Source organism: Triticum aestivum, chromosome 3D, assembly GCF_018294505.1.
Source record: "Triticum aestivum cultivar Chinese Spring chromosome 3D, IWGSC CS RefSeq v2.1, whole genome shotgun sequence".
Classification (NCBI taxonomy): Eukaryota; Viridiplantae; Streptophyta; class Magnoliopsida; order Poales; family Poaceae; genus Triticum; species Triticum aestivum.
In genome coordinates, this window is record NC_057802.1 from 615,288,043 (window position 1) to 615,311,696 (window position 23,654).

A 23,654-nucleotide genomic window follows, 5' to 3' on the forward strand; every position below is an offset into this window, starting at 1 on the left:
CATATCCATATTAGGCATGCATGTCAGGTTTGAACGGTTTCCAACACCGTATGCAAGTTGCGACATGTTGGGCCATTTATCGAGATTTTTTGACCAAGAAACCTCCAGAAAATGCAAAAAAATTCGAAAACCAATAAAAATTGGCATGGTGACTTTAATTGGTCATGCAAGCCAATAAACAATTGGGGTCAGTTGTCGGATGTCGAGAAACATCGTGCCTGCAAATGGAGCTTTCTAGCCTATCCGGACACCCTCCGTTGAACATGGTCTAGTTTGGACATTCTTGAAATGACCCCAACTTTTGCAAGCAGGTGGACATGCCCATGCTAGCCATCCATGTTGGGTTTGAACAATTTTTGACACCGTATTGTGACGCATCCCGCCATTTATCGGTCATTTGTTACCGAGAAAACTTCAGAAAATGAATTTTTTTGTCGAAAACCTAAAAAACTTTGAACGGTGCCTTGAATTGGTCATACACATCAATTAAAAAATCATATCATTTTATGGATGTTGAGAACCAAGGAGTCTCAAACGAAGGCACTTGGACAACCTCCGTTGAACATGGTCTAGTTTGGGACATTCTTGAAATGACCCAAACTTTTGCAAGAAGGTGGGCATGCCATGGTAGGCATCCATGATTGGTATGAATGATTTCTGACACCATATGCAAGTTGCGACACGCCCGCCCATTTATCAGCCTATTTTGACAGAGAAAACTCAAGAAATGCAAAAGTTATCGAAAACAAAAACTACTTGGCATGGTGCCTTGAATTGGTCGTACATGCAATGTAAAAGAATGGGGTCATTTGATGGATGTTGACAAACAACATTCTCTCAGACAAAGCCTTCTGTCCTACCAGGGCATCCTACGTTGAACATATAGTGTTTTTTGGACATTCTTCAAACGATCCATACTTTTGCCAGCTGGTGGGCATTGCCCATGGTAAGCATCCATGATAGGTTTAAAGGAAAAAAATTAAAATCATAATTTAAACAAGTACTTAAAATTATTATTTCAAGTTTTTAACATAACTAATAAATACGAGGGTATAAAATTGTAAACAATAAATGTTTTTAAGAGCATTTAATAAGTATGTGAAGGAAAAAAATTAAAACTATTATTTTGCTATTACAAACAATATTTCAAATTTTGTACAGGTTTCAAAAAAAATGAAAAAGGAGAAAAATGAATTAACAACAAAAGAGAAGAAAAAAAGAAAAAAATAGGAAAAATGCTTAGGCCTTGGCCAAACTAGGAGACGGCATCGCAACGGTGAATTAAGAACAAATGAATTAACAACAATAAATGTTTTTAAGAGCATTTAATAGGTATGTGATGGGCTGAATTTTTAAAAAGTCATTGCTTCAAAAAATGTCCCCGTTTTTCAAATTAGTTCACAAATTCACAAAATGTTTATTTTTACAATTTTTTTCATAAATTAAAAAAAATGTTTGGAGATTTTTAAATAATGTTTGTTCTTTCAAATTTGTTCAAATTTAAAAAATATTCCTGTTTTCAATTTTTTGTACACAAGTGAAAAAAATGCGTGGAAAAATTCAAAAAAATCTTGGTTTCAAATTTTATTTGTATTTTTCTGCTTTTTTTAAATTCAATTTTTTTAGTGCTCTCAGAAAATGTTCGTGTTGAAAATTTTGTTGTAGTCTAGGAAAAATGAAAACTAAAAAAATAACTTAAATAAAAAGAAAAAGTGAGAAAAAGATGAGTTTGCTACAGTAATCAGATCGCCGAGGGCTAGTTCTTATAATCCGTGTTTCCTACTTAGATAGTGAAGCTTATTCGTGTGGCTAGCGACAAGCGGTTAGCTTCGGCAGTTACAGGGTTTGATGCCTCGCACTGCCATTTCTTTTTCAGTGAAGTTTTTTTGAAAAATTCAAAAATGTTCGAGAATGGAAAAAATTTACGGTTTTGAAATTTTTCTTTGAAACTTAAAAAAAATTCATGTGTTTGAAAAATCTTTGGTAATTTTAAATATTGTTTGTGCTTTTAGAAATTTGTTCACAATTTTGATAACTGTTGGCATTATCAATTATTTTCCTCAAAAGTCAAAAAATGTTTGCATTTTTCAAAAAATGTGCAGGATTTTCAAATAATGTTTCTATCAAAAAAGTTTACACTTTTTGAAAAAAGAAGAAGTTCAAAAAATTGTCGGATTTACAAACGTTCTCGCTTTTTTAAAGGTTGTTCGAAATTTTCAAGAAATACTGGAAAAAAATAAAAAAAATTGTCTGGATTCTATGTTGTATTTAGTTCTTAACCATGCGCCTTCCATTTTGTTACCATGGTTCATTAGCCTGTCTGGTAAGGTGCGCTCCTCCCCACCTGGAGGTCTGTACTTCAAATCCCCGCCAAAACAATTGTTGATTCTAGCTCCGCTGTAAGCCGGTTTCGGCCAAAAAAGCTGCTGGTTTGAGCTGCGGCTTCGATCGGTTGCAGGAAAACCAGCCGCTGGTTCCAGCTTTGCCTCGATGGGTTGCAGCAAAAAAGTTGTTGGTTCCAGCTCCCGTGCCGCAAAAGCCAGCTGCTGGCTCCGCACCACCGTTGCATCAACAGTCAAACGTGGTTCCAGCACCCGGGCATCTTGGTTGCAGCACCCGCCAACCATGTCATCTCCACCGTCGCAAAACTCCGACGACCAGACATGGCAGCTTCGTTAGTCCCCGATTGCAGCACTGGGTGGCACGCGTGTAGCACAGGGGGGGAGGGGGAGGGCTGCTAGGCGCGTGTACATAGGTGGAATCACAATTCTGAGTCTACAACTAATTAAATGAAGGAAGCTTAGCACCCAAAGCTAAGCACCTATGCACTGGGGACTTGAGTTGCTAAGATATTTAATACACTTAGCACCTTATCTAAGCACCTTTGCATTGGAAGAGGTCTTAATAGTTGGGCAATTAAACGGGATTCTTAACACATAGTGCATATAATTATGGTTGGCTAATTAAATGTGAGATTCCCTATAGACATGCATATATGGCAGACGTGTTGCATGATGCTCTTGTGTGTGGAGAGGTTGTGAAACTTTGTGTGACGATGTGGATGATGTGTGCTGCCTCCGACGAGGATGAGAGCGAGCGAGCGACATGAGATATTTCAGCACGGCGCACAGAACTTGCACGACCGGCAACGGCTCATCTGCGTGCACTCTACCTCGGTGGTGTGCCACCACTTGTGCTGCACTGACCCGATTCCACGAGGACTCAAGGGCAGAAGGATAACTTCATCTCACATTAAACAGTGTTGTCGTCGTCGCTATGACCCGTGTCTGGGCTATAAAGGCACTAGATTGCAAGGATCTAGATGAAATTGCAAATCAGATGGAAAAGTACGGCTGCATGCAGTTGTGGCATTACTCATTAATTGCTACTGCTAGTAGACCAAATGCAAGCCATAACACAAAGGATAAGAAAATGTACCGTGCAACTGAAAAAGAAGTGTTTACACGCAGCACCATCATTGAGTGTAAATGTTGTGGTGGAGGACGTCGACGTCAGGGAAGAACCCGTCATTGGGAAACTCATCATCTATAGCCACGGAGCAGAAGATCCAGCAGTCGCACGAAAGCGCTCTCCCAAAACCTGATTGCCTCTCTTCCGTGCAGAATCACAAGAGACGGGGTTTCAGATGCCTATTGTCTCGCTTCTCGGTGCACGCTGAGAAGAAAGATGGGAAAGCGGTAGGCGTCGCAATGTTTTGGAACCAGGCAGTCGGGGCAAGGAATGACGTTGCGGGCGGCGGAGGAAGAGCATGCGTGTATGTGCCCTCTTCTTAAGCTCTTAGTGATGTGTGAAACAACCCATCTTATATGTTCGTCTCCCACACCATCCACTAGCGTGGTAGGACAAAACTTTTCACACCCCCAGCCCTTGTCATGCATGAATGTGTCATACAGCCCTCTTGATTTCCCCTAGGAATTATTGAAAATAATAATGGGCTAAAGCCCAATAATTCCAACACAGTCTTCCCGAGACGGTAACTGAAACATATGATCATATGCTGTCTCCTACATCTACTGCCCTTCTCTTGCACCATTTAGTCGAACACGTCAAGTGCAAAGAGCAAATTTCACATCTCAGCAAAAAAACTAAGATCGACCATAGAACATGTAGAAGCATGGAAGAATGTGCACAACAATCTTGAATGCATTAATTTAAACCAATCAAGCCATGCATGCTCATCTCCTTTCTGAGAGTGGAGCAACTACTAGTCGTTCTTTCGAGGATTAGTGTGTGGTCGTGCAAAACTCCTAGACAGGCTTGCACCTCTTCCTTGTACATATTTGCAATTTTGTAAGAGAACTATTGTGTGTGTATGTTATGCACACTTACAAACATTAGCAATTCTTGAACATGTATAACCATAACAAAACATTATCCAGCATTTAATTTTAAACTCGGTGAACACTATGACTCGATGCATTTTCATTCGCCTGCCCATACTTATTTTCATTCTAGGAGATTATAATTTCTCTCACTTTGACGGACAATACATCATGATGGTTCTGCGTTAATTTCGTCTTTGTCGAATCTTTGTATATTAATTCTTGACATAGTCCAATGTAGTAACAAATCATGTCGGCAACAAACTGTTGCATGTTGGGTTGCATGGATACTCGCAGTCAATCTCTTTTACTCCTTGGCTCCTTCCATGGTACCAATCTCCAACAACCTCTGCTATGGTCTGCTTCACAAATTGGTAATCAAAATATATCTATCCAAGTAGCAACATGCATGGTGTTATAGATAATGTGATTTTTTTGGTGGATTATCGAACTTCCTACCTTATTTCCTAGCCTTGGGTAGATTGCTGAATTCCAAGAGAGGCCAAATATGGATTGACAGTGAGTGAAGCATGAATCGATGAACAATCCCCAGTCCTCCTTGTCTTCAACAACCTTCAAAGCATCCACCATCATGTCCATGAATCCTGTTTATGGGACGAGGAATATTTAATGTTCCAGGGAGCATAAAAGGCCTTGGTGTTGAATGAGAGAGGAAAGATAAAAGGTTTGTCAAGCTCCGCTAACCATCAAACACTTCAACTTGTGTGGAATTGCAGTTACTCATGTCATCCTTGCAACTCAACCACGACTTATCAGGATCTGATGGATCTGGTACAAGAACATTTCGTATCTATGACGAAGAACCATCGATGAAATAGTGAGGGTTTTAAAAGACAAGTGCGTATAAGAAGAAAAATATCCCCTCTCTATGAGAACAAAAAGAAGAAAATATCAATTACCTGCCATGAATCATATCCAGAGTTGAGAATAAACATAGGGGTGTTGATGCTCTTAATAAGCTCTGCAGAGAGAAAACACTAGGAGCAAGATTATGTTAGCTAACGAACTTACCCGCATAACGTAGTGACAGGCTAAGTATCGGAAGCAAATCAAGTTTTACACGGAAACTACCTCAGTTGGGTCCTTTTTGGCAAGACAGTCCTTGGGTAACACTTTTTGAACATTCTGAAATAAGTTTATAAAAATAAAAGGAGGGGAAAAGACCTCGGTGCCATTTTAGTACAAAGTGGCATCAGTCCCATGGATAGAAAAATATTGGAGTGTAGTAAAAATTCTTGCACAAGATTAACCACATGGAAAATAAAAGTTTTATTCTAGTAGTAGTCATGGTTTAGAGAAGTACAAGGATTACAAGATGACCAAAAGGCTTTTATTATAAAATAAGGCATGTCTTTTAAAGTTTGAAGCATGTCCGACAAATAACCTGGAGGTGAAGAAGTCCATCATAGTAAGAGCGAAAGGACCTTTCCCCTGATATATCCATTCTACCAAGAAAAAAGTGATAGATTAGTTTAGGTATATCATGCTAGTGATTTATATTTTATTTTCAAGAGTCTTACACGTCAAGAAAAAACCCAGCGTCTGCAAGGCATTTAACTGAAACCTCCCGAGGAAACCTTGCACTAAAATCATCGCAATGCAACATCGTGGCTAAACCACCAGCAGAACAGCCTGTAAGGAGGGCCTGGAATGTGTAGAAAAATGGTTCCTTTATTTCCGCGTAGTGTCCACAGCTAAATAAATTAATGATTATTGCTGAAATTGTATCTATGTACTAATATCCTTCTAAGAAATTATATGAACTTGATAAATTAAGTATGACCTTTGTAGCATTGGTGAGTCCTTTTTCCATGAGTTCATCAATAACCGCTTCATAGATGTGCAATCCTTTGAAGTAAAGGGTGGTTCCGTCCTACATCAGTACCAAGTAACATCACTTCAATGGACCAAAACAGCGATACACCAAGATTAAGAAAATTCACCTGTGCTTGACCTTCCGCATCCCCAGAAAATGACGCCCCATCGCAATTCCGTACATAGACTTTGTTCCAGTTGTAAAAATCTAATAATACACTAATCAAAATTAGTGCAAGAAAAATAAAACAAACAAAAAGTTGGGACTAATAGATATGGAGTGGTTATAGGAGAGAATCATTAGTAATTACCAGGATTCAGTTGCTGATCGTTGTCAAGGATCCCAGCACCAGCAAACGGTATTGGTTTCATGAAGTTAGATGAACCAAACATCGACATTTTGCGATCGGAACATTCCTTGATTGTGCCGCACCAGCCTGCTCCCTGGTTGTTTTTTATTTTAAGAATATATAGGTCATTGAAGTGGTTTTTAACCTCACATATTGATTAGCCAATACAAACAGCATCTACTAGTTCCAACATGCAAGACGGAGCCATGTCCGTACAGGGCACCTCCACTCTTCAGTCTTCACACCAGGGGCGGAGCTAGGACTGGGCCACGCCCCGGGCCCTAGGCCTGCAATAGTAAGCTACAGTGTGTCTACAGGGCCCAAAATGCTACACCTTGTGCACGCCCCAGGCCCAGAAGCACCCCCCCCCCCTACCCCCGGCCTGGGTCCTGGATCCGCCACTGCTTCACACTCTTACAAAACGTGGCCGTCTCATCATGGGTAGGTAAATCAATTAATTGACCGCAACTAAAACAAAGATATAGAGAGGCACATGCTTAATGACAAAAGAAATTAGGAGCCGCGTCTCTATCTCGAAGTAGATACCAGTTATCAAAACATTGTATGATTTGCAACATTAATTGGAAGATCATCTCATCTTCAATCTGATCATATTATTATTTTTTTGCAGGCTAATTTGTGCGAGACATGGAAAAGAAAAAACAAGTATAGCAATCAATGCAGTATAAGAAAATGGGTGAGTGATGGACGGATGATACGAGCTACGGACCTCTAGATGGATGAGCCAGTTGTTTGAGCCGGAGCCGGAGCCTCTCTGCAGGTGGTAGCCTGCTGGGGTTCCGTCCAAGCACACTGGATGACATCCAACGATGACAGTATCAGTTTTAACAGTATCAATGAAACTGGAGTAACAAATTTAACTCGAAATGGATGGATGGATGGACGCCGTCGTACCTGCTCCCTTCTCCGTGGCGCCGGCGACAAGGATCAGCTCGACCTCGACTGGATCTGGCAGCGAGAGGAATAGCCTTGTGCGGAGATGGCCAAAGGCTGCCATCAACAGCACTATCAGAACGGCCGAAGCGACGGCGAGTCTACAGGCAGAGTTTGCCGCGGAACGATGCTGGCGCTCCTCCGGCTCCTGGTGGAGGAGCGGCTTGGTTGTCGCAGCCATAGCCGCGGTACGGTTGGCGAGAACTGTTTTGGCTGTGTCGTGAAGAATCAAGATATGTATACTGAGCTGGTGATGCATGATTATTTGCGCTGCTTCTTCTTAATCCGATGAAGTGAGTAAGTGACCGGTCGTCGACTCCACTGACTCCCTCCCTCCAACCGCTGGTTGGTTGCTTGCTTGCTTGGCGCCATATCTTCTTGTTTAAGCTCTACGGTTATAATATGCTCCAATGCTGCTTTTTTTTAATTCAGGATCAATCAATCAATCAGAATTAATGAAGCCAAGAGGAGCTATCAGCAGCAACATTGATGATTAACCTCGATAACATCCCTCTAAAAAAGGATTAATTAATCTCAACGTGGCAGCACATGTCCAAAGATCACAAATACTCCGTATCATCGATGATGTACAATTTATACTAGAGTAAAGAAATTGATTTTTCAGGGGAGTAAAGAAATTTATTTATCAGGGAAGTAAAGAAATTGATCTGTAGTAACTACCCGACCCAAACCTTCTTACAGAGTACAAGGGACCAATACAAACATGAAAAAGAAAAACAAGTGCATATCGTTTTGGTTGTACATAAACAGCTTTTCATGTCAAGAGAGTTGGCTGGGGTTCGAGCCCCATTGGTTCTTGCAAATTATTGGCGGGGAGTCGGCTCAGGGGCAGATGTCTCGAGCCTACTGCGTGTACTGCCTTTCTTTTAGGGAGTCCTGCTGCGTATTTTTATCGAATTTTTTAGTAAATAATACAGAGTCTTAAAAGGAGAGAAGGCTAAAACTAAAAAACTAAAAGCTATACATCAAGCATACAACAACACTGAAATTTGTGGACAGCTAATACCTTGATGGTAATAGGCTTCCCATACCTTTCTACCTTAATAGTATAACACACATGCAGTTCTCCTGCATATTATTCAAAATTTGGAACTCTTTTACTGTAACCAACCATAAATTAAACTGGACTGTCTATTCCTTCCAATCTAATCGGTATGATCGATTCGTACTCCAACATACCACTCCCACAGAGTCTTTCACCAAACGGCTCAAAATTTTCAACTCTGGCGCGCGGTTCATCCTCACTTTTTTTAAAGCTCCCATTAAATTTTTGCTAGGATTTTCCCATGGACCAATCACATCAAAGTAGACGAACCCATGAGCACAAAAAACTCATAGTCAAGGGCCTGTATCGTGCCCTTTGTTTTCCTTTATTTCTTCTCAATCTGTACGTTGTGTTACAAAACTCACGCACCTACACGTGCTTATATACACGAGCAGCCGAGAACCATTGCTTTTGGAGTCCAAAAACTACACGGGGACGACCTAAGGAAGGCAAACTACACCCTAGTACTTGTACTCCCAGTATACTATTAAAGGTAACACACGGCATGTAAGTGTTGTATATGCAACTGGCAAGTAAGAAAAACCTTATAGGTGTAAATGATTAATGGCGCTGCATAAAATAAGGATGTAGCTTGTATTTTGAAAAAATACCAATGCCGTGCGAACTTTACCGGTGCTACTGACAATGCATGACTAGCAGCTTGGGAAATAGACTGGACGTCACTAACGCCGAAAATCTTCCGGCACAGTTTTACTCTTAGCCGCGAAGTATTCCCGCGGTTGGCCTGGCCCAGCTCTGATAGCACAGACTAGTCCCGTCTGTTGGCCCACGTGGCGGCGAGGTGCTTCGTCTCGATGGTCAACATAAGTGTATATGAGGGTGAGATCCCCACTCATCATCACGTACGTCTTATCAGAAAGCGATAATGTGCCTCGAGGCGGTAGTTAACCTACCATCCCCTCGAGTTCTACACAAACGCTAAACACATGCGAAAAACATGGATTTAATGCCACGGAGCAAGGAGGTGTCGCCACCACCTCGCAAGTAACCATTGCATAAAAGGGATTCGGCCGTGAGGGGAGAAAGGTTTGCATCCCAACATCCTCCTTCCATGAGATCTCCTGCCCCGCTCTTAGCCTCGCACCTCCTTGTTATCCCGCTTCCACAAATGGCCGGTAGATCCAGGGGAGCGGGCTCCTCTCCAGCGTCGTCCTCGCGTGTGGCCGTCATGGGGGGAGAGAGAGAGAGAGAGAGAGAGAGAGAGAGAGAGAGAGGAAACATTGTACGGTGTCGCAGGGCCAACTTGACTGGCTTACCAATGCCGGTTATCTTCCACTGCCAGAGGTCGCCTACGTGCATGCGGGGATGGTCTCCATTGGCCAGGAGATCATTCAAGAATCCGTCCCCAACCCCAAGGAGAATGAGCGTGTATGCTTTGTTCCTTTTCTCATCAGTGGTTTGGTCTTCCCAAACATCCCTTCCTGCGGAGACTCCTGCATTTTTACGGCCTTCAATTGCATCATCTTTCCCCACCCAACGTAGTCGCCGCGCCTCCCGGACAAGCTACCCATAGCCCCGCTGCTGCATCTCGCCTAGTTGGCCAGGAAACTGAGTGCCCCACTGCCACGTGTGGCGAGCGTCCGACTGTGGGATTTTTTTTTATGATCCTGACAAACAAGCACTGACCAAGCCAATTATATAGAAAATATTGAGGATATATCGAACATCTAATAAAATTCATTCTCAAGTTCAATTTTTGTTCGGAGAAACAAAAAGAACAATCATGTGCACAATGAATTTTTTCCTTTTCACCCTTCTCCATTCTAAACTTGGAACATGTTATGGTTTCTCTTTTATGTTTGCCCAAACCACAAATAAATGTGAATTGAAATTTTGAAGAAACGTATATTTTTCAGAAATTTCCCATGCTAATTTAGTGCATGTACGGTAAATAATGTCAGATGTTCACACAGCGAAAATTTTCACTTGACTTGTTGTCATTCAGTTGAGCATACTCTTTTCATGCTAAGTTTTCATTATTTTCACTATGATATCCAACACTGCATAATTCTAGATGCATTTGCCCCTTCTTTCTTGAATAGTAAATCTCGTTGCGATCCAGTGAAGTGTAGTAATAAATCATTACATCCACAGTGGGTACTCGCAGTGAAGTGTAGTAATAAATCATTACATCGACGGCAACTGTCTGCTGCATGTTGGGTTGCATGGGTACTCGCAGTCAATCTCTTTCACTCTTTCGCTACATCCACATTGCCAATCTCCTACAGCCTCAGCAATTGTCTGAAGAAAATAGTGAGAATGTAAGCCTAGGGGAGAATCACATAATACAGATTCCTCACACTTTTTAGATGCGATTTTCGCCCTACCTTATCTCCAAGCCTAGGGGAGAATGGTGAATTCCAAGAGATGTCAGAGACCGTTTGGCAGTGAGTGAAGCATGAAGCAATGAACAATCCCCATCCCTCTTTATCTTCGACAACCTTCAATGCATCCACCATCGCGTTCCTGAATCCTATCGATGCAGAAGCAGATTATTTATTTGTTTCGAGAAACAAAGAAGGAAAAATGAATGGATTGACTAGACAAGCTAACCGTTGAGGAATTCCATTTGTGTGGAATTGCAGTTCCGGATATTATGTTTGCAACACAACCACGAATTATCAGGAGCCAACGAATCCGGTATGAGAACATATCGTACCTATGGAAAAGAATCATGGATAAATCAATGAGAAACTTATAAGAGAAGAAGAAGAAGAAGAGGAAGAAAGGATTTCAAAATACCTGAAATGAATCGTATGCAGAGTTGAGAATAAACATTGGGCTGTGGATGCTCTTTATAAGCTCGGCGGGGAAGAAACACTAGGGGAAACAGAGTTACCAACGTAATAAGATGACAGATGTAAGCGTGGGAATTAGAACGAGTTAGACAGGGGGAACTACCTCTTTTGGCTTCTTTTTGGCAAGGCAGTCCTTGGGCAACACTTCTCTAATATTCTGCAATAGGTTTAGCAAAAACAAAAGAGGGGAAAAGTACTCAATGGCATTTCGTACAAAGTGGCATCCATTACATGGACTTTTGCAATATTCTAGTCAGTAATTCAGTATTGGCACAAATTAACCACATGTAAAGAAAAACAGAGTTCTAAAAAGCTTGATCTAGTAGTCATATTTTACAGAAGTACACAAAGGATGAGGTGATCAGACGACTTGATCATAACATACGGAATGTCTTTTAAAGTTTGAAGCATGTCCAAGAGCTAACCTGGAGCTGAACAACACCATCAAAGACAGACCAAAAGGTCCTTTCTCCAGATATATCCTTTCTATATCAAACAAAAAGTGGTACTTCAGTTCACGTACCATGCTAGCGGATTACATTTACTATCAAGAGTCTTACACGTCAATAAAAAACCCAGCATCGGCAAGGCATTTAACTGAAACCTCTTGAGGAAACTTTGCACTAAAATCATCGCAGTGTAGCATCGTGGCTAGACCACCAGCAGAGCAACCTGTAAGAAGAGCCTGAAATGTGTAGAAAGATAAGTAATTTTTTTCATTTTCAGATTTTTCTTTTTCACATCTAATGTTTCGTCGAAAAAACTATATGAACTAAGTAAATTAGGTACGTATGACCTGGGTAGCATTGGCAAGTCCCTTTTCCATGACTTCATCAATAACTGCCTCATAGATGCGCAATCCTCTAAAGTGAAGTGTACTTCCATCCTGCATCCTCACCAACATAACATCACTTCAAGCAACCAAAATAGCGACATCGTAACAGGATTCAGAATAATCACCGGCGCTTGACCTTCCGCATCCCCAGAAAATGATCCCCCGTCGCAGTAGCGCACATACACTTTGTTCCAGTTGTAGAAATCTAATTGGACATACACGAATATAAATTAGTGCAAGGACATATCAAAGAGGTAAAAATAAGAGGAAAGCCTCACTTTATCCAAGCAAACAGGAAGAGAGGCAATGTAAAATTATGGGCGAGATGGAAGGGAGTGGTTTTGTGGAGAGAAGCATTGATGATTACCAGGATTCAGTTGCTGATCGCTGCTGAGGATCCCGGCAAACAATATCGGTTTCATGAAGTTGGACGAACCGAGATCGGAATTGCTTCGGCTGGAACAATCCTTGGCAGTGCTGCACCAGCCTCCTCCCTGGGTGTTTTTCAGTGGAAAAAATAGTTCAATCAACTAATTGCCTTGCCTTGAATCTCCTACTTTATACTCCCTCTGTTCACAAATATAAGATTTTCTAATCTATTTCTGAACAGATGTATATAGACACATTTTAGTGTGTTTGTTCACACATTTCAGCCCGTACGTAGTCCATATCGAAATATCTAAAGCATCTTATATTTGTGAACCAAGGGAGTGAATATCAACATCATGTACAAAGGCATAAACAAAACATGTGGTTAGGCTTAGTTAAGAATATTGTAAGATGATGTCATCATCAGTATGACATTTTTGTTTTTCTGGTGGCTAAGGAAAGCATAGCAACATACTCCCTCCATTTCAAAATAAGTGTGTCAATTTTAAGCTAGTATAAAGTTGGGACTTGAGACACTTATTTTAGGACGAAGGGAGTATATAGAGAGTAGGAAAATGGGTGGGTGATACTACCTACCTGTAGATGGATGAGCCAGTTGTTTGCGCCGGTGCCGGAGCCTCTCTGCAGGTGGTAGCCCGGCGGGGTCCCGTCCAAGCACACTGAACTCAAATTAACCTGAGATGAATGGACGGAAGGCTGGACGGTAGAATCTAATATAGTGTGGCGACTGGACGGCGGCGTACCTGCTCCCTTCTCCTGCGCACCGGCAAGGAGGGTCAGCGGGACTGTCTCCGGCGGCGGCGCGCAGAACATCATAGGAGGGTGAAGGCCGGCGGCGGAAGGCAGCAGCAGGAGCAGGACTGCCACCGAGAGGCCCCATGCATGGCGGCAATCCGGCGCTCGCCGGCGCTGCTCCGGGTCCGGGTGGAGGAGGAGCTGCTCGGCCTGGGCTGTCCCTGGCGCCATGGCAGTCAAGGGACAAGAGAATAAGAGAAGAATGGTGGGACTACGGCCGCTGCTGCTGCTTCTTATGAAATATTGTTGCCCCATTCGTCGTTTTCCCCGTCCTCCTTTGCAAGTTGGCGCGCTGTTAAACAAATGCGCCAAATTTTCTTACATCCAAGATTAGATCACACAGAGAGCAGCATCTACGTCATTCCCATTTACAAAAAGTACTACCTACAATTGCATTTTGTTCTTTTTTTATTATTTAACCACCAAACTTTGCAAGTTCCCGTAACATATGTTGATCATCATTTTCACAAAGTTTCTGATTTTTTTTGAAATGTTTTGTTATGTTTTCTTGCGTGGGTGCACCGTGGATGCACCGAGCTGGGGTGTAGGAAAACCACTCTCTTTCTCCTATTTCCATTCTCAAGTTACAGTGTTCACAACCGGATTTTTTCAAAGGCAGTCCCTCCCGAGTCACCCCCGCAGGCGACGGGAGGGAACCCTAGCCGCCTCCCAGCGCCCGTCCTCCCGCTCCTCCACTCCCCTGCCGCCGCCAAAGAGTGCAACGGGAGAAGCTCGACCAGTCCCGGTGGCAGCAGGGCTCTTTCACCGGATTTGACGAGCAAGAGCGTCGCGATGCGGAGGGTCGCGGCGGCGCGATCCAGCTTCCTAGCGGCTACGTTGGGAGGCGGGTGATGCGGATGTGGCCTCCAGTGATGGGGCGTGTTGGATCTTGGCAGCGGCGATCTGGCCCAAATCCATGGTCCCAAGCACCAAGCGGTGCGGGCTGCGGACGGCGACGGTGGCCGGCTGGTGCTGCCATCTGGGCAGTAGTGGTCGATGGCGATGGTGAATCGGGGCTGCGGTGGCGGTCCTCGGTGTTCCGGCGGCTGAGTGCGTCTACTCGCGAGGCACCGCACGGTTCCAGTCAGCTACTGTGTCAGGATGGCGCGACTGCCGGTGAAAATCAAATCGACTTCGGTCTTGACGGACGATGGCGGCATCATCGTCGTTGCAGGCAACTTCATCTTCCTCGGGCTGCTCCGGGGGAAACCCTAGATCTGGGTCTTCCCGTATCGGACGATGACAGCACCTTCAATGACGTTCTCCCTCCGGGCATCGTTTTGAAGCAGGTGCTGACTGGAAGGGCCCAGAGGTGGAGCAGGGTTTGATCTTTCGCATCGATGATGGCGGATCTCGACGGCGTGGCGCAGTGAAGTATCGGCTTCCGATGCGGGTTGACGGACTCGCGCAGGAGGACGGCGTTGTCTGGCGTCGTGGTGGCGTTGACGGCAGGCCTGGTAAGGTTGATGTGTCAGTTCCTGTCCTGAAGATGGATAGGTGGAAGATGGGAGCGGTCGCCTTTGAGAGTGTACTGGACTAGTGGGTGCCCCAGACCCGGTATTGTGGCTTGGTTGGGTCTCCGGCTTTAGATGATAGGCATTGGTGCGAAGTCTGTTTGGTATTCGGCTCGGATTTTCAACACCCTTCATCAATTGGATAGAAGTAGCGACAGATATTACCCAGATGGTGGCTTCAGACTTACTAATATATTGCGTTGTAAGATCTTTATGAATAATTAATAAAATAGTTGCATGCATTGCCGAGATGCAGAGATCAAGGGTCATCCTCCCTTTAAAAAAATGAGAACCCGCGACGTTGCCGAGTACCGGCATGTTTGCTGAGTGCATAATGTCTAACACGCAGTAAAGGATAAGGAAATCGAGTGCGGAAAAAAAACGCTCGGCAAAAGGCTGACACTCTCGGTAAAGACGTGCTTTGCTGAGTGTTGCCTGCATAGCAGCAAACACGTGCTTTGCCGCGTGTTCACCTTTGCCGAGTTGGTATTCGCGGCAAACATTTCTTTTTTTTTCTTTTTCTTCTTTCTTTTCTTTTGTATGTTGTTTGTTTTATTTTTTCCTTATATGCTATGTTCTTTTCTACATTATTTTTTTGCTTTCTTTCTCTCTTTCTACATTTTATTTTATAGGCATTTAATGAATTTTTAAGCATTTAGTGAATATAATTAAAATTTAAACTGCAAGTGCATTAAAAAATTGGTAAAATTAGGTTGAAAAATCCTGCTTGTACTTTTAATCTATATTTATACCTTTTCCAAGAAAGTAAAAGGAATTGCAAACATCAGGGTGTCAAGACTCGACCTCAAACATGAAGGTCATTATTCTTTTATTCCAAAAAATGCGTAGGAAGTCGGAGGAAACATGAAATTTAGCATGGTGTCATTATATCACCTCAATAGTCTATGGTTTTGCAAAAAATGTGATGTACACCGCTTAGAAAGCTACTCCGGGTGGAGGACACAGAAAAAGGGTCATCTGTCCCGGTTGGTAAGGGCCTTTTGTCCCGGTTGTTGAACCGGGACTAAAGGGTCGTTACTAATGCCTTAGCCCTTTAGTCCCGGTTCTTACACGAACTGGGACAGATGGGCCTCCATGTGGCCGGTGCGGCGAGCCCAGGCAGGAGGGCCTTTGGTCCTGTTTGGTGGCACTAACCGGGACCAATAGGCATCCACGCGCCAGCATTTCAGGGGCTGGAGTTTTTGTTTTTTTTAAAGGGGGGGGGGTGGGGGTTTTTGAAGGAAATATGCCCTAGAGGCAATAATAAAGTATTATTTATTTCCTTATATCATGATAAATGTTTATTATTCATGCTACAATTGTATTAACCGGAAACATAATACATGTGTGAATACATAGACAAACAGAGTGTCACTAGTATGCCTCTACTTGACTAGCTCGTTGATCAAAGATGGTTATGTTTCCTAGCCATAGACATGAGTTGTCATTTGATTAACGGGATAACATCATTAGGAGAATGATGTGATTGACTTGACCCATTCCGTTAGCTTAGCACTCGATCGTTTAGTATGTTGCTATTGCTTTCTTCATGACTTATACATGTTCCTATGACTATGAGATTATGCAACTCCCGTTTACCGGAGGAACACTTTGTGTGCTACCAAACGTCACAACGTAACTGGGTGATTATAAAGGTAATCTACAGGTGTCTCCGAAGGTACTTGTTGGGTTGGCGTATTTCGAGATTAGGATTTGTCACTCCGATTGTCGGAGAGGTATCTCTGGGCCCTCTCGGTAATGCACATCACATAAGCCTTGCAAGCATTGCAACTAAAGAGTTAGTTGTGGGATGATGTATTACGGAACGAGTAAAGAGACTTGCCGGTAACGAGATTGAACTAGGTATTGAGATACCGACGATCGAATCTCGGGCAAGTAACATACCGATGACAAAGGGAACAACGTATGTTGTTATGCGGTCTGATCGATAAAGATCTTCGTAGAATATGTGGGAACCAATATGAGCATCCAGGTTCCGCTATTGGTTATTGACCGGAGAGATGTCTCGGTCATGTCTACATAGTTCTCGAAACCGTAGGGTCCGCACGCTTAACGTTACGATGACAGTTATATTATGAGTTTATATGTTTTGATGTACCGAAGGAGTTCGGAGTCCCGGATGAGATCAGGGACTTGACGAGGAGTCTCGAAATGGTCGAGACGTAAAGATTGATATATTGGACGACTATATTCGGACATCGGAAAGGTTCCGAGTGATTCGGGTATTTTTCGGAGTACCGGAGAGTTACGGGAATTCGTATTGGGCCTTAATGGGCCATACGGGAAAGGAGAGAAAGGCCCCAAAGGGAGGCCGCACCCCTCCCCATGGACTAGTCCGAATTGGACTAGGGAGGGGGGCGCCCCCTTCCTTCTTTCTCCTTCTCCCTTCCCTTCTCCTATTCCAACAAGGAAAGGAGGAGTCCTACTCCCGGTGGGAGTAGGACTCCCCCCTTGGCGCGCCCTCCTCCTTGGCCGGTGGCCTCCCCCTTGCTCCTTTATATACGGGGGCAGGGGGCACCCCATAGACACAACAATTGATCATTGATCTCTTAGCCGTGTGCGGTGCCCCCCTCCACTATATTACACCTCGATAATATCGTAGCGGTGCTTAGGCGAAGCCCTGCGTCGGTAGAACATCATCATCGTCACCACGCCGTCGTGCTGACGAAACTCTCCCTCAACACTCGGCTGGATCGGAGTTCGAGGGACGTCATCGAGCTGAACGTGTGCTGAACTCGGAGGTGTCGTGCGTTCGGTACTTGATCGGTCGGATCGTGAAGACGTACGACTACATCAACCGCGTTGTGTTAACGCTTCCGCTTTCGGTCTACGAGGGTACGTGGACAACACTCTCCCCTCTCGTTGCTATGCATCACCATGATCTTGCGTGTGCGTAGGAAATTTTTTGAAATTACTACGGTCCCCAACAGTGGCATCCGAGCCTGGTTTTATGCGTTGATGTTATGCACGAGTAGAACACAAGTGAGTTGTGGGCGATATAAGTCATACTGCTTACCAGCATGTCATACTTTGGTTCAGCGGTATTGTGAGATGAAGCGGCCCGGACCGACATTACGCGTACGCTTACGCGAGACTGGTTTCACCGTTGCGAGCACTCGTTGCTTAAAGGTGACTGGCGGGTGTCTGTCTCTCTCACTTTAGTTGAACCGAGTGTGGCTACGCCTGGTCCTTGCGAAGGTTAAAACAGCACCAACTTGACAAACTATCGTTGTGGTTTTGATGCGTAGGTAAGAACGGTTCTTGCTAAGCCCGTAGCAGCCACGTAAAACTTGCAACAACAAAGTAGAGGACGTCTAACTTGTTTTTGCAGGGTATGTTGTGATGTGATATGGTCAAGACATGATGCTATATTTTATTGTATGAGATGATCATGTTTTGTAACTGAGTTATCGGCAACTGGCAGGAGCCATATGGTTGTCGCTTTATTGTATGAAATGCAATCGCCATGTAATTGTTTTACTTTATCACTAAGCGGTAGCGATAGTCGTAAAAGCAATAGTTGGCGAGACGACAACGATGCTACGATGGAGATCAAGGTGTCGCGCCGGTGATGATGGTGATCATGACGGTGCTTCGGAGATGGAGATCACAAGCACAAGATGATGATGGCCATATCATATCACTTATATTGATTGCATGTGATGTTTATCTTTTATACATCTTATCTTGCTTTGATTGACGGTAGCATTATAAGATGATCTCTCACTAAAATTTCAAGATAAAAGTGTTCTCCCTGAGTATGCACCGTTAAGAAAGTTCTTCGTGCTGAGACACCACGTGATGATCGGGTGTGATAGGCTCTACGTTCAAATACAACGGGTGCCAAACAGTTGCACACGCGGAATACTCAGGTTAAACTTGACGAGCCTAGCATATGCAGATATGGCCTCGGAACACGGAGACCGAAAGGTCGAGCGTGAATCATATAGTAGATATGATCAACATAGTGATGTTCACCATTGAAACTACTCCATCTCACGTGATGATCGGACATGGTTTAGTTGATATGGATCACGTAATCACTTAGAGGATTAGAGGGATGTCTATCTAAGTGGGAGTTCTTAAGTAATATGATTAATTGAACTTAAATTTATCATGAACTTAGTCCTGATAGTATTTTGCAAATTATGTTGTAGATCAATAGCTCGCATTGTTGCTTCCCTGTGTTTATTTTTGATATGTTCCTAGAGAAAAATTATGTTGAAAGATGTTAGTAGCAAAGATGCGGATTGGATCCGTGATCTGAGGATTATCCTCATTGCTGCAAAGAAGAATTATGTCCTTGATGCACCGCTAGGTGACAGACCTATTGCAGGAGCAGATGCAGACGTTATGAACGTTTGGCTAGCTCAATATGATGACTACTTGATAGTTTAGTGCACCATGCTTAACGGCTTAGAATCGGGACTTCAAAGACGTTTTGAACGTCATGGACCATATGAGATGTTCCAGGAGTTGAAGTTAATATTTCAAGCAAATACCCGAGTTGAGAGATATGGAAGTCTCCAACAAGTTCTATAGCTAAAAAGATGGAGGAGAATAGCTCAAGCAGTGAGCATGTGCTCAGATTGTCTGGGTACTACAATCGCTTGAATCAAGTGGGAGTTAATCTTCCAGATAAAATAGTGATTGACAGAATTCTCTAGTCACCATCACCAAGTTAGTAGAACTTCGTGATGAACTATAGTATGCAAGGGATGACAAAAGTAATTCCCGAGCTCTTCGTGATGCTGAAATCGACGAAGGTAGAAATCAAGAAAAACATCAAGTGTTGATGGTTGACGAGACCACTAGTTTCAAGAAAAGGACAAAGGGAAGAAGGGGAACTTCAAGAAGAACGGCAAGCAAGTTGCTGCTCAAGTGAAGAAGCCTAAGTCTGGTCCTAAGCCTGAGACTAAGTGCTTCTACTGCAAAGGGACTGGTCACTGGAAGCGGAACTACCCCAACTATTTGGTGGATAAGAAGGATGGCAAAGTGAACAAAGGTATATTGGATATACATGTTATTGATGTGTACTTTACTAGTGTTTATAGCAACCCCTCAGTATTTGATACTGGTTCAGTTGCTAAGAGTAGTAACTCGAAACGGGAGTTGCGGAATAAACAGAGACTAGTAAAAGGCGAGGTGACGATGTGTGTTGGAAGTAGTTCCAAGATTGATATGATCATCATCGCACACTCCCTATACTTTCGGGATTAGTGTTGAAACTAAATAAGTGTTATTTGGTGTTTGTGTTGAGCATGAATATGATTTGATCATGTTTATTGCAATAAGGTTATTCATTTAAATTAGAGAATAATTGGTGTTCTGTTTACATGAATAAAACCTTCTATGGTCATACACCCAATAAAATGGTTTGTTGGATCTCGATCGTAGTGATACACATATTCATAATAATGAAGCCAAAAAGATGCAAAGTTAATAATGACAGTGCAACTTATTTGTGGCACTGCCGTTTAGGTCATATTGGTGTAAAGCGCATGAAGAAACTCCATACTGATGGGATTTTGGAATCACTTGATGCTTGCGAACTGTGCCTCATGGGCAAGATGACTAAAACGCCGTTCTCCGGAACTATGGAGAGAGCAACAGATTTGTTGGAAATCATACATACAGATGTATGTGGTCCGATGAATATTGAGGCTCGTAGCAGGTATCATTATTTTCTGACCTTCACAAATGATTTGAGCAGATATGGGTATATCTACTTAATGAAACAGAAGTCTGAAACATTTGAAAAGTTCATATAATTTCAGAGTGAAGCGGAAAATCATCGTAACAAGAAAATAAAGTTTCTACGATCTGATCGTGGAGAAGAGTATTTGAGTTACGAGTTTGGCCTTCAGTTAAAACAATGTGAAATAGTTTCACTACTCATGCCACCTGGAACACCACGGTGTCACTAGTAGGAAAAGGGGCTTTTACCCCGGTTCATAAGGGCCTTTAGTCCCGGTTCAGGAACCGGGACTAAAGGGTCGTTACTAATGCCCTAGCCCTTTAGTCCCGGTTCTTACACGAACCGGGACTAAAGGCCGTCCACGTGGCCGGTGCGGGGAGCCCAGGCAGGAGGGCCTTTGGTCCCGGTTGGTGCCACCAACCGGGACCAATAGGCATCCACGCGTCAGCACCTGGCAGGAGCTGAGGTTTTTGTTTTTTTTTGAAAGGGGGGGGGGGTTTGGGGGTTTTGGGGGGTTAATTTAGGTTGTTATTAGGTAGCTATTAGAGAGAAGTGTCCCCTCTTATATCTCCGTGCTTGGTTTACCAACGCTACGTACTGCTATGCCTAAACATGGCTTAGATTGAAGTGAAGGCAACATGTGGTGCATGTCGAAAGTAATACTAATCCGGACTTGATCAAGTTTGGATTGTACTACTTTCGACACGCACCACATGCATGTTACCTTCACTTCAATCCAATCCATGTTCATTTCACCCGCTGATATATAATAACTCTTCATGCACGCATCATGCATCATCATATATAATAACAAGTCCTACTAATCATCATCATACAACTTCTACTCGTTATTAATAACAAGTCATACGATCGATCATCATCCTCAGTCATCGAACCAACCCTACGTAATTGTTCTTAGAACATGATCATCAGTATTAGGTAGGACCGAAATACCCTCTTTAAGGTAAAATAGCATAAAACAATATAGACCCTGACTCTCCATTATGGCGAATGGAGATCATCCTGTCTCCAATTCTTGCGCCTCGCTTCCTTTTGCTTCCAAGAAGCTCCTTGCGACTGTCCATACATTTTTTCCATTCTTTGATTTGCATGTCTCCACTTCTTTTAGAAATCCGGTATGGACAGTTGAGATTCGTAGGATGACCTGGTTGTATATTCAAAACATCAAGCCTACCATTCTGATACATCAAATGAGGCACACAATCCTCTGGGATTATCTGTTGAAAAACATAGTAATAACTTCATAGTTAGCAATGATAATGCACTAGTTTTAGAACTATGCAAAATATGCACGGATGTCGTAATAGTAAGAAATCTTACCAGGGTATCTCCATAGTAGTTACCGTAGTTCACCACGTGCACTAGTGGCACGTATGGAGGACCATAATGATGAGGAGTTTGATTGTAGATATTGTAATTCTCAATATCAGTACAAAATCCGACCAGATGAGTTTTCTCCTTATAAGTTAACTCAGAGCCATCGGTGTAGTAGGTTCTGTCTACCATGTTCCGCACATTGTTTGAACAATCAAAATAAGCTGTCAATGAAAATAAGTTGTCAACTATTTGAAATGAACAATATAAATTAGCTAATAACTATGTTTGAGAAACTCACATAGCGGTAGAATTGGAGGCGTATCAACAAGGACCCAAATGTCCATATTGTCTTGCTCGATGTCAGGATCACCAAGATCCATGGTGACAAGCATACCCTCATCAAAACCATACATCTTGCAAAATGCTTCCCAATTTTTGCAACCAAAATGGGTTACGCTCTCAGAATTATACAGCTTTACTTCAAAATCTATATCATGATGGGTCCTTAGGTGAATTTTCTTTGTTTCCATACTTTCATGGTCTTCAAAACCCATCCTCTCCAAGACGTAGCGTCTTGCATGGCATGGGATAAGCTAGCCGAATTGTAAAAGATGAAAAGTACATGTTGAAATAGTTGAAGTCGTGCTTAATTAGGAAAAAATAACACTTGTCGTCGTTGCGTACCGTTTCAACATCGAACGTCTCCTCCAGCTTAATACTGAAGCGCCGATCTTCGTCCAGGTGAGGCCTGTCGCACTGACCTCGGTCGTCGTGGCACCAGTCGCACTCCCTCGGGAGACTTTCGTCGTCCGAGTACGACATTTCCTATGTTCATATATAATTCAAATATTAAACATCTACAATTAAATATATGTACTAAAAAACCTAAGTTAGATCATTATTATTCATCACGGGTTGACTATCGGTTTGTCGAGTCTTTTCTTGAAAACTCTCAGCTCACGTGGTGTATACATTCGACCGTTGGTGATGGTCGCTCCTCCCTTTGTCCCCGTGTGCATTACACCAAAATGTCTAGCTAGCACACGGGAACAAAGGAGAAGCGACCCCCACGACAACAGTCGGGATTCTTCGTCCTCTCATATATATATGGTGGAACTCTCCCTCACTGATTCCTCTCTGACATTTGCGACCATCGGTGATGGTAGCTCCTCCTTTCGTTCTCGAGTGCATTACACCAAATTGTCTAGCACACGGGAACGAAGGAGAAGCTACCCCCACGACAACAGTCGGGATTCTTCGTCCTCTCATATATGGTGGAGACTCGACAGACTTACAGTCAACCCGAAATATCATTTAATTATCTTTCTAAAAGAGGATTTGGCTGGTCTCACCTCGATGTCGGAGGGGGCGGTGACGGGGACGACAGCGGGGATGATGGAGGGGCCGGGGGGGATCCTAGATTTCTGCGAAAACAAAAACCCTATAAGCTATCAACTAATCATAGTGCTCTCCAATTTTAGCATTCAAAGTAGGATCGGAGTAGTTTTCCACTTTGAGAATTCAATAAGCAAAATAAAATCACAAAATAAAGTAGTATTCAAATTAGGATGCATTCAATTATAAGAAAAACTACATCATCTCCATGCGTCCGTACATCGCCGAATATTATCACTAATACACCTCGAATACTATCATACATATAGCATCGCTAGTACAGCTAGAACAGTAGCGCCC

The 23,654-nt window shown here is 43.1% G+C and overlaps 2 protein-coding genes across 2 annotated transcripts; both read right to left on the bottom strand.

Annotated features, from left to right (window-relative positions):
- Positions 1-4,283: 4,283 nt before the first annotated feature.
- On the bottom strand, positions 4,284-7,715 carry LOC123081033 (pectin acetylesterase 5). The gene is made up of 12 exons (XM_044504001.1): positions 7,445-7,715; positions 7,260-7,342; positions 6,491-6,623; positions 6,308-6,387; positions 6,148-6,237; positions 5,885-6,009; positions 5,749-5,809; positions 5,436-5,489; positions 5,264-5,341; positions 5,049-5,154; positions 4,803-4,948; positions 4,284-4,702 (listed from the first exon to the last, which is right to left on the bottom strand). The coding sequence occupies exons 1-12, from the start codon at positions 7,662-7,664 to the stop codon at positions 4,592-4,594; spliced, it is 1,287 nt and encodes a 428-aa protein (XP_044359936.1). The 5' UTR covers positions 7,665-7,715; the 3' UTR covers positions 4,284-4,591.
- Positions 7,716-10,697: 2,982 nt separating this feature from the next.
- Positions 10,698-13,590, bottom strand: LOC123081034 (pectin acetylesterase 5-like). Its single transcript, XM_044504002.1, has 10 exons — positions 13,337-13,590; positions 12,329-12,408; positions 12,165-12,254; positions 11,929-12,053; positions 11,794-11,854; positions 11,472-11,525; positions 11,313-11,390; positions 11,124-11,229; positions 10,898-11,043; positions 10,698-10,811 (listed from the first exon to the last, which is right to left on the bottom strand). The coding sequence occupies exons 1-10, from the start codon at positions 13,557-13,559 to the stop codon at positions 10,698-10,700; spliced, it is 1,077 nt and encodes a 358-aa protein (XP_044359937.1). The 5' UTR covers positions 13,560-13,590.
- Between the last annotated feature and the right edge of the window lie 10,064 nt (positions 13,591-23,654).

What these genes read in the sequence shown, in the direction of transcription:
- LOC123081033 (XM_044504001.1), bottom strand. Translation starts at nt 7,664, where the DNA reads ATGGCTGCGACAACCAAGCCGCTCCTCCACCAGGAGCCGGAGGAGCGC. An exon ending in CGATCAGCAACTGAATCCTG is followed by an intron (nt 6,388 to 6,490) that starts GTAATTACTAAT and finishes GTGTATTATTAG; the next exon opens with ATTTTTACAACTGGAACAAA. An exon ending in ACAAGTTGAAGTGTTTGATG is followed by an intron (nt 4,949 to 5,048) that starts GTTAGCGGAGCT and finishes TCCCATAAACAG; the next exon opens with GATTCATGGACATGATGGTG.
- LOC123081034 (XM_044504002.1), bottom strand. Translation starts at nt 13,559, where the DNA reads ATGGCGCCAGGGACAGCCCAGGCCGAGCAGCTCCTCCTCCACCCGGAC. An exon ending in GACTTGCCAATGCTACCCAG is followed by an intron (nt 12,054 to 12,164) that starts GTCATACGTACC and finishes TACACATTTCAG; the next exon opens with GCTCTTCTTACAGGTTGCTC. An exon ending in GCTGGGTTTTTTATTGACGT is followed by an intron (nt 11,855 to 11,928) that starts GTAAGACTCTTG and finishes TGTTTGATATAG; the next exon opens with AAAGGATATATCTGGAGAAA.